The 15,358-nt window shown below is 42.5% G+C and overlaps 1 protein-coding gene across 1 annotated transcript; it reads right to left on the bottom strand.

The window, feature by feature from the left end:
- Positions 1-227: 227 nt before the first annotated feature.
- On the bottom strand, positions 228-15,104 carry LOC110059785 (pyruvate dehydrogenase E1 component subunit alpha, mitochondrial-like). Its single transcript, XM_089283152.1, has 11 exons — positions 14,819-15,104; positions 14,414-14,482; positions 11,917-12,090; positions 10,602-10,728; positions 9,444-9,535; positions 9,247-9,345; positions 8,565-8,714; positions 8,157-8,228; positions 7,597-7,664; positions 1,948-2,056; positions 228-993 (listed from the first exon to the last, which is right to left on the bottom strand). Exons 1-11 carry the CDS (start codon positions 14,870-14,872, stop codon positions 826-828), a joined length of 1,182 nt encoding a protein of 393 aa, XP_089139278.1. The 5' UTR covers positions 14,873-15,104; the 3' UTR covers positions 228-825.
- Between the last annotated feature and the right edge of the window lie 254 nt (positions 15,105-15,358).

Raw genomic sequence — 15,358 nt, 5'->3', positions numbered from 1 at the left:
CAATCAACCATTTCCGAGTTACTTTTTACCTGATCCGGGTGCCCAACCTTTCATTTGGAAATGAATTTGATATGCAAGACAATGAGCGGGCAAGAAAAACTCACTAAGATCCGTTTTGAAATAGAGGAAAAAAGCAACACAGAAATGGCTTATTGGGTTTAGAATTCAAAAGTCGCGTGGTTTGTGTATCTTAAAGAAAAAGAAACAAAAACAACGAATAAATATCATTTCTTGATAATAAACACACTAATTTATGTCAGTTTCTATTGGGTAGTACGTCTCTGTTATTATCAGTACATGGTGATCGCCGATTACCCGTTATAAACAAGCCCCAGATAAGACGCGATGAACGACATCGCGCTGTCACTCGTATATGCGCCTTCACAGTATATAAACACGCTACAGTTACAAGTACTCGGAGCTACAATAGCCTTATTCACTTTGTGCGGAATGTAGTTTTGACCAAAGTCCAGGGCAGTCGCTTAGAAAGTGAAAGGTTCGATTCAAAACACCAGATTACTCACATTCCTTGTTCTGTCTTTTGTTTTGTCTACTGCTATAAACTAACAAAAAAGGCTTCCATGTTGTTATCGGGTCTTCACAAAACAAAACTGAGTTGTTTATATTTTCCTGGTTGGATCGAAGCCAGCTCTGTTATAAGCGAGTTTTGATATACCTTTTTCAACCAATAAAATTACATGATTTCGGATCCCCTCTGGACAAAACTCAGATAATTTATAAAAGACGATAGCTACTGAAAAATCCGAGCTGAAATTCGTTATTTCCAGGATCTTCGCCCGTATGGAGTTTTTAAAAAGATACCATCTAATTGGTAGCGTGCCTAGACCAGTTATCACAGCCACGGACCACGTGACCCTCCATGTTATCATCCGCGTACAAGTCCAGGTACAGATCGTCCAGGGTAGGGTCGGGATCGGCCTCCGCTGCCTTCACAGCCTCTTCGATCTCTTGTTTGGCTTCTTGTTCGATACGCTGCAAGAGAAGAACAATTACACGTCTTCAAGTATCGAAACTGCACTGCTTTTCTTCAACGGTACCGTTTGATTTCATGCTATTTTGAAGTTTTAAAATTTCACGACTTTCCATGACCTTTCTGAGTTTTCCATGACCTATGTTAAAGGAGCTCAGTCACGGTTTGCGCATATTGAAAAGTTTAGCCTCAATTTTTCAAATTCGTCGTTTGCAATCCGTGTTAATCTTCTCCATCCTTAGCCATCCTTGTTCCTTTATGGTTTATCATGATCTCTTTGGTGTTTTTCTATCTCATTAAACTGTTATTTTCAGATTTCCTACCATTCATTTAAGGTAATTTTGTATGTGGCCAAAATAACTTAAAATACTGTGACTGAGCTCCTTTAAGCAATTGTAAGGTATTTTCCCCACATTATGACGTCATAGAATGCCTGCTAGTGATAATTTTTTCACTGGAATTAAAACCAGTTTTCTAACCCGTCTGTTATGTTTTCAACTTTTGATCATTTTGCATTTTTATTCTCGGAAAGTGTATTGCTTTTCCATGACTTCCATGACTCACACTTTCATGACTTTGCAAGTCTGGAAAATGAAATTATACAATTCCGTGAATTTTCAGGTTTTTCATGACCCGTACAACCCTGAGAAATATGAAATCAATGTAATTATAATGAACGTAAGTTTTGGAAGTCAAACCAATTTTAAAAACTCAGATTCTCTCCCCTTTTTACGAATCAAGTTCCCATGACAAAATCAAACTCTAATTGTCAAAAATCGAAATTCGGATTTGAACAACGTTTTCCTAAAATTCAAGACTCTTCTCACTCAGTTATTTGTTCCTTCAAAAGAAGTGAAGCAATCTCATGTTTTCCTAGTGATAAACTGATCCTCTCCTTTTCCAACGTGGTTAAAAAGTTCCCCAACTCAATCAGCTCAATATACACACTGCAATACCTTGATGTCCTCAGTGTCTGCAAGCCCTGAATCCAGCAGTTTTTCTCTTAAACCTAAGATTGGATCACGTGTCTTACGCACGGACTGCACCTCATCACGTGACCGGTAGCTGTCGGTAGGAAAAAAAAGCATTATTTCTTGGGTACTTTTTTGAACAGTTTCGTTATTAAAATTTACATGTCCATGTATGCGTGTAAAATATATGGCTATTTTCCCTACTGCATTTGTGATATTGATCAGCTACATCTGAAAAACTGATATCTATGATACTATATGAGAGATTGAAAAAAAAAAACATAATTTAAACTTTGTCACAGATGGATGGAGGCAATGATGTATAATGGAGGGACTAACTGTCTAACTGGCTATCTAACTGATCGACTGGCCAACTAACGGACTAACTAAGCAATTGACCGAACGAACAATCGGCTGACCAACTGACCAAATGACTGACTGACTCAAAGTGACTGACCGAGTCAAAGTGACTGACTGACCGACAGGCTAATTGACTAACCAACTAACTTACTGAATGACTGACCAATTCACTGACTGTACCAACAATGGGCTGACCAAATGACTGACTGACCAACTTGGACTAACTGACTAACTGAAAACAGACTGACTGACTAACTGAGGGCCTACTGACAGACTGACAGACTGACTTGGACTAACTGACTAACTGACAAACAGACTGACTGACTGACTAACTCAGTGAGGGCCTACTGACAGACTGACTGACTGACTTGGACTAACTGAATAACTGTAAAACAGACTGACTGACTGAGGGCCTACTGACAGACTGACTGACTGACTTGGACTAACTGACTAACTGATAAACAGACTGACTAACTGACTAACGGAGGGCCTACTGACTGACTGACTGACTGACTGGTTAACTGAGGGCTACTGACTGACTGACTAACTGAGGGCCTACTGACTGACTGACTGACTGACGGACTTGGACTAACTGACTAACTAACAAACAGACTGACTGACTAACTGAGGGCCTCCTGACAAACTGACTGACTGACTAACTGAGGGCCTACTGACTGACTGACTGACTAACTGAGGGCCTACTGACTGACTGACTGACTAACTGAGGGCCTACTGACTGACTGACCAACTAACTGAGGGCCTACTGACTGACTGACTGACTGACTGACTGACTGACTGACTGACTAACTGAGGGCCTACTGACTGACTGACTGACTAACTGAGGGCCTACTGACAGACTGACAGACTGACTTGGACTAACTGACTAACTGACAAACAGACTGACTGACTGACTAACTCAGTGAGGGCCTACTGACAGACTGACTGACTGACTTGGACTAACTGAATAACTGTAAAACAGACTGACTGACTGAGGGCCTACTGACTGACTGACGGACTAACTGAGGGCCTACTGACTGACTGACTGACTGACTAACTGAGGGCCTACTGACTGACTAACTGAGGGCCTACTGACTGACTGAGGACCTACTGACTGACTGACTGACTGACTAACTGAGGGCCTACTGACTGACTGACGGACTAACTGAGGGCCTACTGACTGACTGACTGACTGACTAACTGAGGGCCAACTGACTGACTAACTGAGGGCCTACTGACTGACTGAGGACCTACTGACTGACTGACTGACTGACTAACTGAGGGCCTACTGACAGACTGACTGACTGACTAACTGAGGGCCAACTGACTGACTAACTGAGGGCCTACTGACTGACTGACTGACTGACTAACTGAGGGCCAACTGACTGACTAACTGAGGGCCTACTGACTGACTGACTGACTGACTAACTGAGGGCCAACTGACTGACTAACTGAGGGCCTACTGACTGACTGAGGACCTACTGACTGACTGACTGACTAACTGAGGGCCTACTGACTGACTAACTGAGGGCCTACTGACTAACTGAGGGCCTACTGACTGACTGACTGACTGACTGACTGACTAACTGAGGGCCTTCTGACTGACTGACTGACTGACTGACTAACTGAGGGCCTACTGACTGACTGACTGACTGACTGACTAACTGAGGGCCTACTGACTGACTGACTGACTAACTGAGGGCCTTCTGACTGACTGACTGACTGACTGACTAACTGAGGGCCTACTGACTGATTGACTGACTAACTGAGGGCCTTCTGACTGACTGACTGACTGACTGACTGACTAACTGAGGGCCTTCTGACTGACTGACTGAGGGCCTACTGACTGACTAACTGAGGGCCTACTGACTGACTGACTGACTAACTGAGGGCCTACTGACTGATTGACTGACTAACTGAGGGCCTACTGACTGACTGACTGACTAACTGAGGGCCTACTGACTGACTGACTGACTAACTGAGGGCCTACTGACAGACTGACTGACTAAGTGAGGGCCTTCTGACTGATTGACTAACTAACTGAGGGCCTACTGACTGACTAACTGAGGGCCTACTGACTGACTGACTGACTGACTGACTGACTGAGGGCTTACTGACTGATTGACTGACTAACTGAGGGCCTACTGACTGACTGACTGACTAACTGAGGGCCTACTGACTGACTGACTGACTAACTGAGGGCCTACTGACTGACTGACTGACTGACTGACTGACTAACTGAGGGCCTTCTGACTGACTGACTGACTGACTGACTAACTGAGGGCCTACTGACTGACTGACTGACTGACTGACTAACTGAGGGCCTACTGACTGACTGACTGACTAACTGAGGGCCTTCTGACTGACTGACTGACTGACTGACTAACTGAGGGCCTACTGACTGATTGACTGACTAACTGAGGGCCTTCTGACTGACTGACTGACTGACTGACTAACTGAGGGCCTTCTGACTGACTGACTGAGGGCCTACTGACTGACTAACTGAGGGCCTACTGACTGACTGACTGACTAACTGAGGGCCTACTGACTGATTGACTGACTAACTGAGGGCCTACTGACTGACTGACTGACTAACTGAGGGCCTACTGACTGACTGACTGACTAACTGAGGGCCTACTGACAGACTGACTGACTAAGTGAGGGCCTTCTGACTGATTGACTAACTAACTGAGGGCCTACTGACTGACTAACTGAGGGCCTACTGACTGACTGACTGACTGACTGACTGAGGGCTTACTGACTGATTGACTGACTAACTGAGGGCCTACTGACAGACTGACTGACTAAGTGAGGGCCTTCTGACTGATTGACTAACTAACTGAGGGCCTACTGACTGACTGAGGACCTACTGACTGACTGACTGACTAACTGAGGGCCTACTGACTGACTAACTGAGGGCCTACTGACTAACTGAGGGCCTACTGACTGACTGACTGACTGACTGACTGACTGACTAACTGAGGGCCTGCTGACTGATTGACTGACTAACTGAGGGCCTTCTGACTGACTGACTGACTGACTGACTAACTGAGGGCCTTCTGACTGACTGACTGAGGGCCTACTGACTGACTAACTGAGGGCCTACTGACTGACTGACTGACTAACTGAGGGCCTACTGACAGACTGACTGACTAAGTGAGGGCCTTCTGACTGATTGACTGACTAACTGAGGGCCTACTGACTGACTAACTGAGGGCCTACTGACTGACTGACTGACTAACTGAGGGCCTACTGACTGACTGACTGACTAACTGAGGGCCTACTGACAGACTGACTGACTAAGTGAGGGCCTTCTGACTGATTGACTGACTAACTGAGGGCCTACTGACTGACTAACTGAGGGCCTACTGACTGACTGACTGACTGACTGAGGGCCTACTGACTGACTGACTGACTAACTGAGGGCCTTCTGACTGACTGACTGAGGGCCTACTGACTGACTAACTGAGGGCCTACTGACTGACTGACTGACTAACTGAGGGCCTACTGACTGATTGACTGACTAACTGAGGGCCTTCTGACTGACTGACTGAGGGCCTACTGACTGACTAACTGAGGGCCTACTGACTGACTGACTGACTAACTGAGGGCCTACTGACTGATTGACTGACTAACTGAGGGCCTACTGACTGACTGACTGACTAACTGAGGGCCTACTGACTGACTGACTGACTAACTGAGGGCCTACTGACAGACTGACTGACTAAGTGAGGGCCTTCTGACTGATTGACTGACTAACTGAGGGCCTACTGACTGACTAACTGAGGGCCTACTGACTGACTGACTGACTGACTGAGGGCCTACTGACTGATTGACTGACTAACTGAGGGCCTACTGACTGACTGACTGACTAACTGAGAGCCTACTGACTGACTGACTGACTAACTGAGGGCCTACTGACAGACTGACTGACTAAGTGAGGGCCTTCTGACTGATTGACTGACTGACTAACTGAGGGCCTACTGACTGACTGACTGACTGACTGAGGGCCTACTGACTGATTGACTGACTAACTGAGGGCCTACTGACTGACTGACTGACTAACTGAGGGCCTACTGACTGACTGACTGACTGACTAACTGAGGGCCAACTGACTGACTAACTGAGGGCCTACTGACTGACTGAGGACCTACTGACTGACTGACTGACTAACTGAGGGCCAACTGACTGACTAACTGAGGGCCTACTGACTAACTGAGGGCCTACTGACTGACTGACTGACTGACTGACTGACTAACTGAGGGCCTTCTGACTGACTGACTGACTGACTGACTAACTGAGGGCCTACTGACTGACTGACTGACTGACTGACTGACTAACTGAGGGCCTACTGACTGACTGACTGACTAACTGAGGGCCTTCTGACTGACTGACTGACTGACTGACTGACTAACTGAGGGCCTACTGACTGATTGACTGACTAACTGAGGGCCTACTGACTGACTGACTGACTGACTGACTAACTGAGAGCCTTCTGACTGACTGACTGAGGACCTACTGACTGACTAACTGAGGGCCTACTGACTGACTGACTGACTGAGGGCCTACTGACTGATTGACTGACTAACTGAGGGCCTACTGACTGACTGACTGACTAACTGAGGGCCTACTGACTGACTGACTGACTAACTGAGGGCCTACTGACTGATTGACTGACTAACTGAGGGCCTTCTGACTGACTGACTGACTAACTGAGGGCCTACTGACTGACTGACTGACTAACTGAGGGCCTACTGACTGATTGACTGACTAACTGAGGGCCTACTGACTGACTGACTGACTAACTGAGGGCCTACTGACTGACTGACTGACTGACTGACTAACTGAGGGCCTACTGACTGACTGACTGACTAACTGAGGGCCTACTGACTGACTGACTGACTGAGGGCCTACTGACTGATTGACTGACTAACTGAGGGCCTTCTGACTGACTGACTGACTAACTGAGGGCCTACTGACTGACTGACTGACTAACTGAGGGCCTGCTGACTGATTGACTGACTAACTGAGGGCCTTCTGACTGACTGACTGACTAACTGAGGGCCTACTGACTGACTGACTGACTAACTGAGGGCCTACTGACTGACTGACTGACTAACTGAGGGCCTACTGACTGATTGACTGACTAACTGAGGGCCTTCTGACTGACTGACTGACTAACTGAGGGCCTACTGACTGACTGACTGACTGACTAACTGAGGGCCTACTGACTGACTGACTGACTAACTGAGGGCCTTCTGACTGACTGTTCAGTACCTTGTACCAGGGTCACTCATGCTGTGCCCATAATAACGGTATGTAGCCAGCTCCATCAAAATTGGGCCCTGCAAGAAAAAATACATTTTACTGGAATACGAGTTGACACAATCCAGTCACATTGCTTCAAAGTTTAGCAAATCTCAAGTTCTTGACAGGCTGGAAACTAAACATGGTCTAGTGAAAAAGAAATCGTTGATAAACATAAAAACTTATTGAATTGAATTAATAGATATCTGGATATCTGATCTTAATTAGGATAGATTTTTACGATTTTATTTCTTCAAACACAAACACCTTGAAGTTCGTCAAAAATACTCCCCTACGCATCATATTTTCAACTTTCTTCTCGGTGTTTGGAAATCTGGTCACATATGGTCTTTCGTGTTTGATATGTTACTTCCATTTACCGGCTGAAAAGGCTCTACAGGGCCTCAGTCAAAAGCAACTGGAAAAGGGACATCACAGTTCTATTGTCTTAAAACATGTTAGTCTGGTCAAACTGACCAATCTCAAAAGAATGCTTTGAATTCTTAACAATGTAACAATACACTGGTTACCTTTCCTGATCTGGTATAATCTGCGGCAAATTTAGTTGCTTCTCTCACTGTTAGGATATCCATGCCATCAACCTATCAGTTGAAAAATTATTACAGTTTTCAGCTGGGGGAGTGAGGCATTGCTTTGCCATGCCAGACCTAGAATGTAAACCTCTTGTTCAAGACTTCACCCAAAAATCCTTTCTCTCTCTGCTCACAGAGAAATAAGAGGGAACCTCTGCTTGCAACTGCTCAATCATTTGATCAGACATGGATAAATTAATTTTAATGGCGGAAAAGTTGGAATTCAAGTAATTCACCACAGTTGAGCTGAGGAGGGAAAGGACAAAAAGCTGGAAGAGTAGAAAGAGGATGAGGAGAAAGGAGGGAAAACAGGAAGATGCCATTTGATCAAGTTTTGCAACATACTTTGATTCCAGGAATGTAATCTCCTCTCGTGTGGTATTCAGTAGTGGCGGCAGCTCGTTCAACAGATGTACCCATACCATATCCGTTATTCTCACACACAAAGATGCATGGAAGATTCCACAATTTGGCCATATTGTAGGTTTCAAACACCTTCAAGACAAAGCATATTACAATTGAGCAGCCATTAATGGAATGGTGTCAACAGTTAATTGACGTGAACAACCTTTCTTTCCATTATGCAGCTGGGAATTCAGTGTACTGTATTATGATCACTTCTCTCATAAATACTGTCAAACGGCATTTTACCCATTTACTGTAAGCTCAAAACTAGTAAATAAAACAGGTAGATGTCTGTGACTGGGACAAACTGGTACGCACCATTGAGACTTATCCAGCATTCTCTAGAGCACTAAACAGCTGAGAGTATTGCTAACCCCGCCCAGCCCACCCCCCCCCCCCCAAACCCTTCCACAGTGGGTTGGATGCGCATTGACACTCCTTGAAAAACAAAGGCATTGTAAGAGTAAGGTGTCTGGTGTAGGAAAGCAACCAATGGCCCTGAAAAATGTTTGAACCTTGAACCTTTTGACCTACTGTCCAACATTCCCACATTTAGGCCACTGCACTAACCATTAGGCTACAACACCAACCAATATAACAGTTGGTGTGTGCAGTTTCTTACCTGCCCTTGGTTAGCGGCTCCATCCCCATAAAGGGTAACAGATATTTGTCCATTGCCTCTGTATTGGTGAGCAAGGGCGATTCCTGCACCTAATGGAACCTGAGAGAGAGTGTATTATAATACTATTAATTAAAAGCAAAGAAATGAATAATGAAATGTTAACTAGTAATGAACTGGTAGATAACTGGCAGACTCACCTGAGCTCCAACAATTCCATTTCCGCCATAATATTCATGGCCATACATGTGCATAGAACCTCCCTTACCCTTAGAACAGCCAGTCTTGCGACCTTTAGAAGAAAAGTATTCAGGTGTTAAACAGTGATGTAAATACTTGTTGTCACTACACAAAGTAACACTATACATCAAAAAATTGAAATACAACTTAAAGTGGCATTAACATTTAAATCTAAATTTAGTACAGTGTAGGTTGATCAACAAGATAACTGCACTTTGGGTAACAGTCAAAACAGCTGAAACAGTCATCTCTTAAAAGAATATTATTGTGATTTATAACTTGATGGTTCAACAGACAACTGAGATAAGGTGTTGTTTTTGGAAAATTACTTGAATTTGGCTCATAAATGTTCTTCACTGCTGTAAAGTAATGTCATGGATGCAGCTTGGAATAAACACAACACTAGCTGGCTCATTAACCCTTGCACCTTTGAAGTAAGTCAGTCTTTGTTTTCTAGACAAGAGATGTTTCAGTCAATTATTAGTTATTATAATCTTTCAGCTGGTGAAATTACATGTAAACCATAGCCAGTAGCTGGTTCTTGTTCATACAGTTGGACCTCTACTAACAGACATCTCTCCACAAGGACCACCTTTCTACAATGGCCACCTCTTCACAACAGTAACAGGTGCTAAAGTGTTCCCATCTACCAAGTGAAAACAATCTCTTGACAAAGCCTGGCAGTTAATCAAGGACTGACATTTTTTTATTGTAAAAGGTAACAAAACTTGATCTGTACTGGTTGGTCTCTGTTTCTGATTTATTGACACATTTTGATTGTGTTCTGAGTATTTAAATACTAATAATAAGTATTTTTTTAAAAGAATAATAAATAATATTGCAACACGAGAAATAAAACAGGTGTCACATTACACCTCTACCTCCCCATAATGGCCACCTCACTACATGTACAATGGCCACTTTCCTCTGTTCTTGAGGTGGCCACTGTCGAGAGGTTCGACTGTATCCCTGTGATGTGTGACTTAAACACAGAAGATGGAAAGAACTCCAAAGCACCATTTTGACTTCAATGTAATCCAGTTCTAAGCAATTTTCATCTTCATGGGTCTGAATTCAAATTTAAGCCAATATTCAATAACATGGGGTCAGGTTCTAACCTGCTAATTCACAAAGGATCTCTTTGACTGAGACTCCTCTAATGTAGGTCCAGCCATGGCAACGATATGCCGTTATGATGCTGTCATCCATATTGATCGCAGCCTGCATTCCAATGCAGCATGCTTCCTAAAGGGAATTGAGCAAAGCATACGTCATGTGGTATCTTTATACAATATATGAATACACATAAACCTCATTCAATGATATAATATTACTGGTATGCATGGATATCAGTATGAGTTTAATAATATACATTGCACAAACTTAAGAATATGAGATATATTTTTCAAAGTCCAGCAAGGGCAGAAAAAAAACAGCAAAATACTATGTTAACTTTATATTAAGACATTTAAATTTAAAAGAATCCCAACCAAGTTTGGAGAATCTAATCTACAGCTCAAATGTTGCCCATAATAATAATATTATAATACCAGGGACAGATCCAGGAGTTTTCCAAGGAGGAGGAGGAGGAGGAGGAGGAGGGGGGGGCTGGTACCTTGGGGCTACGGAATCAATGGTGCATGCCTACAACAAAATGTTGCAATTTAGGGACTGGAACCAAATTGAGGACTGTTACACCAGAAAAATTACAATGAGGTGACTGTCCAGAGTGTTTGCCTTTATTTCTGGGATAATATTCATAATCTTCTACAATTTTTCTATTTTGACTTCTCCAAAAGGGGGGTGGCTAGCCACCCAATCCAACCCCCTATAACTGCCCCTGATTATATACACAATCCATTTTCTCTTCTTCCTATTCAACTATATTCCAAAAACTTAGGCATCATTTTTTGAGTCCTATTATATAAATTTAAACCATTCTTGTGGGATGGTTTTTGTGGGATCTTGCTACATGTATGCTTTAAGTGTGTATGCTACATGTACTGCTTGTAGCAGTCAAAATCACCCTGCAAATTTGAAGGAAGTGAATTTATGTGAAGGTGAATTAATCAACATGACACGAGCGTGGGACAAAGAAAAATTCTGAGTCCCCGACAGGAATCGAACCCATGACCTCCTGAACACCAGGTGGGCGCTCTATCCACTGAGCTACGAGAACTAATGGAGAGCAAGGCCATTTAACTGAGTTCATATATGAACTCAGTTAAATGGCCTTGCTCTCCATTAGTTCTCGTAGCTCAGTGGATAGAGCGCCTGCCCGGTGTTCGGGAGGTCATGGGTTCGATTCCTGTCGGGGACTCAGAATTTTTCTTTGTCCCATGCTCATGTTGATTAATTCACCCTCACATTTCATTACCGAGCTTAAAATTCACCATCTTTATTAACTTATCACTACTCACGAAGTGAATTTACCTGTCCTGAATACAAGTGACAGAAGCCTCTGATAACCTTTGATTTGTACAGAGTGCTTGCAGCTGTCTCCATTCTTCGTATCACCTGCATTGTTCTGTAATAACTAAGGCCATCTTCTCTGGTCAGAATGGCTTTTTTGGGTGGTCCGCTGTCTAGTCGGTGAATTGGACAATCCTAAAGAGATAAAGCATTGGAATTAGCAAGTAGTTCACCCATAGGACAAAGTGGTATGGGACAGTGGGCTTAAAAAAAATTTATATCTTCAGTGATTCAATCCACTCTATAAGCAGGTGTGCTAAAAATTAGTTTCCTGTCATGACTGAATCTGAGGCAGTGTCAATCTTCCTAACCATAAAGAGTGGTCATGATGACTATAAATATTAATAAAAATGGAAAATTAAATATTTTTAACTGAAACAAGTGCCTTGGTTTGCCTGTTACTAGCCATGACCTTGCCTGTCTCTGTACCAGACTAGTATTTAATTAATGTTAGCTGGGGCACTGTTCCAGGTTAGACATCTTAAGCAAAACATAAAGCTTCTGTATAGTCTTCAAACTCAACCAAATGATTGATTAACTGCTCAGTTGACTGATTGATAGGTTAGTTAACTTTTAGAGTTCTGGTCAGTGTAAAACGCAGACTACGGACTGCAGACAGCAGACCTGTGGTAAGATACAGACTGAGATTAAAATGAAGACTGCAGACTGTAGACTTTTTAACTGAATTTGTTACCATTTCCATCACTAATAAGAGCTTACTGTAAACAGGCTAACCTGAGCATTATCTAGGCTAACCTGAGTAATATTCAGGCTAACCAGAGAGCAGACTTTCACTGCGATTAGCCTGAATAACCCTGTTTACGGTTTGCACCCGGTTTACGGATTTTAACACGATATATACCTGAAAAGACTGTAGTTTGCAGTCTTCATTTTACCCACCCCTGGTCAGCAGCCTGCAGTCTGCATTTTACACTGACCATTTGGAGTTATATTTAACTCATCAAATTACATACTTCCATCCCTGTTAATAAAACACAATAAGAATCCAAGTCTTTAGATTTTATTCTTTTGTTTTGGAATTTCAAGTAAGTACATGTATTTTCCACAATTAATCATTTGATTTGAGACTGAACAAATGGTCCAAATTCGAAATCAACGATAGTATCTATATGTAAGCTTATAGGAAAGAGTCTCTCGATCCATTTTCAATTTTATTTACATTTTGTAAACATAAGTCTGGATTAATGATTGAAGAGTCTTGTATTGGATATTGGCTTGGAAACTGAGGAAAACTTAGTGAAACATTCAGTGTATTTTCATTTGATTGTTGCTGTCTACTGACACACAGTCCAAGGAAAGCTCGATTATTAAGATAATGTCTGTCTGAACAAAATGTCTAGAAAATAATGAGATGTACAGGCTTCAAATTGACCAACAGTGACAACATACATTCTTGTTGTGAAGTAGGCCCTGTTTGCACTAAGACGAAAATTTGAGTTTAGCATTTGCAGAAAAAAACTGAAAATTTTGTAATCACCAATTTTTTGTTTTCGTAATCCTGTTCGCACATGAAGATGCAAAATTTTTTTAGTGACAGATGTCAATTAGTAACTTGATCAATTTACCATCAAGATGTTGTGACATGTCTTAAAGGGGAAGGTTTCATACTTGGCGTTTTTCTCGTTCCCTTTTTTCGTGTTTTCTGTGCTTCCAATAGCTGCAACAGTCGTCTGATCTTCAGTGGATGTTATGGATGTGGATGCTGTGTTCAGCGGATGTGGATGCATTGTGAACCTGCTCGAGTTTGCTGCGATGGAAACTGTATGAAGTACTGCTGTTGTGTAGCGATTTGGGAATCGTAATAACTTTGATTACCCTGATCTTGATCTTGGTAGCATTGCGAGCCATAATAATTGAAGTACCATGGATCGATGTTCCTTCTGTGCGGATCCATCTAGCTCAATTAAAATGGCGGAAGTCATATGGTCACGTTTGCTTCGTAATCCATATGTTGCAAAATTTGATGACCCAATGACGGATGAATGTCAAGGAACAAAGGATTTTCTCGCCTGACAAAATTTTTACAGCCTCCAAAGCTAGTCGACGGAATCTTTGAAGTTTCGTTGCGCTTACAAAAATTTTGGTGGGTTCAAAAAATCGTTCGCACTAGAAATGGCTACGTGTTGACAGATTTTTTGGCAAATCAAACAAAATTTCGCGTAGTGCAAACAGGCCTTTATATATGAAATAATTCATATTTGAACTGAGGTTGTAGATGAAAGTGAAGAATGATCATCGCAGTGAATTTTCCAATTTAAGCAACTGGAAAGAAGAAGCCTGAAAAAATCAGGGCTTCAATGAGATTTAATTTCCACATCCCATTGAAGCCCTGATTTTTTCAGGCTTCTTCTTTCCAATTGCTTAAATTGGAAAATTCACTGCGATGATCATTCTTCACTTTCATACATTCTTGTACAATATTCATTTAGCTACTTACTGCTAATTCGAACTCTGCTTCATTCACTTGTCCTGCAAATCCTCTGTTGCTAACAAGCCATCCTACAAACTGGAATCCATATATTTTCAGTGCCAGTAAGAATTCAATTTAGCTGAAGTAATTAAGTCTGGTGTGAACAAAAAACTCGACAAAATTTTTATCGGATTTTTAGTTAATTTCCACATTTCAGGTTTGCACTTAAGCAATTAGCACAAGGTCAATCCTTACCTACGCCGAGAAAGAGGATCAACGCGAGGAACTGAGTATAATTAATGCATTCCTGACTTTTTATTTGGAGTCAGGCTGCAAAGCTAGCTAAAGCTGAAGTCCCGACTTATTCCAAGATGGCTTCGGTGGCTGACTTATAAAGAGCTATCTCTAAAATAACCAAAAACAAATGCTTACCGGTTTCTTTAGCGAGGACGTTGCTCGTAATGATACTAATCCTTTCCTTAGCATGATATTTCGAGGTTTCTCGGCTGAAATACAACCAAAATATAAAGATAATCGTGTCCAAACGAGACTTTCGAACAAAAGCACTGGACAAACTCTGTCCCAGATTTCCTTCGAGTAATCTTTGCGCACAGGGAAGGGTGGGAGTGTCAGGGGTGATGAAGAGGTATATGTTCTCTCGGAGACTCAGGGGCAGAGTCAGGAGGAATTTAAACATGTTCAGAAGAAAGTGGAGTGAACGATGGATCTGGGTCTCCGAGGTTGCTGTAGCTGCAGAATTAGAAAAGAGCAAATACTACACCGTGCCGTAGCCGTGACACCCACCCCTCTCCCCATTACCGGTGAGGATGTATTCACAAGTCTACATGAAAAAGAAAAAGTCGAATTTAAAAAAAAGACCATTTGGTAAACAATTCTCAACAAATTATTTTAACTTAAGATTTTTGATTTATAAACTTCACTATCAAACCCGGGGGACGAGGGGAGAACGGT

The sequence above is a fragment of the Orbicella faveolata genome, unplaced genomic scaffold, assembly GCF_042242905.1.
Source record: "Orbicella faveolata isolate gen_17 unplaced genomic scaffold, um_ofav_v1 contig_12, whole genome shotgun sequence".
Taxonomy (NCBI): Eukaryota; Metazoa; Cnidaria; class Anthozoa; order Scleractinia; family Merulinidae; genus Orbicella; species Orbicella faveolata.
Note: the sequence above shows the minus strand (reverse complement) of the source record. Positions and strands in the feature narration are given on the sequence as shown.

What these genes read in the sequence shown, in the direction of transcription:
- LOC110059785 (XM_089283152.1), bottom strand. Translation starts at nt 14,872, where the DNA reads ATGCTAAGGAAAGGATTAGTATCATTACGAGCAACGTCCTCGCTAAAG. An exon ending in CGTCCTCGCTAAAGAAACCG is followed by an intron (nt 14,483 to 14,818) that starts GTAAGCATTTGT and finishes TATGGATTCCAG; the next exon opens with TTTGTAGGATGGCTTGTTAG. An exon ending in ATGGAATTGTTGGAGCTCAG is followed by an intron (nt 9,346 to 9,443) that starts GTGAGTCTGCCA and finishes ACTCTCTCTCAG; the next exon opens with GTTCCATTAGGTGCAGGAAT.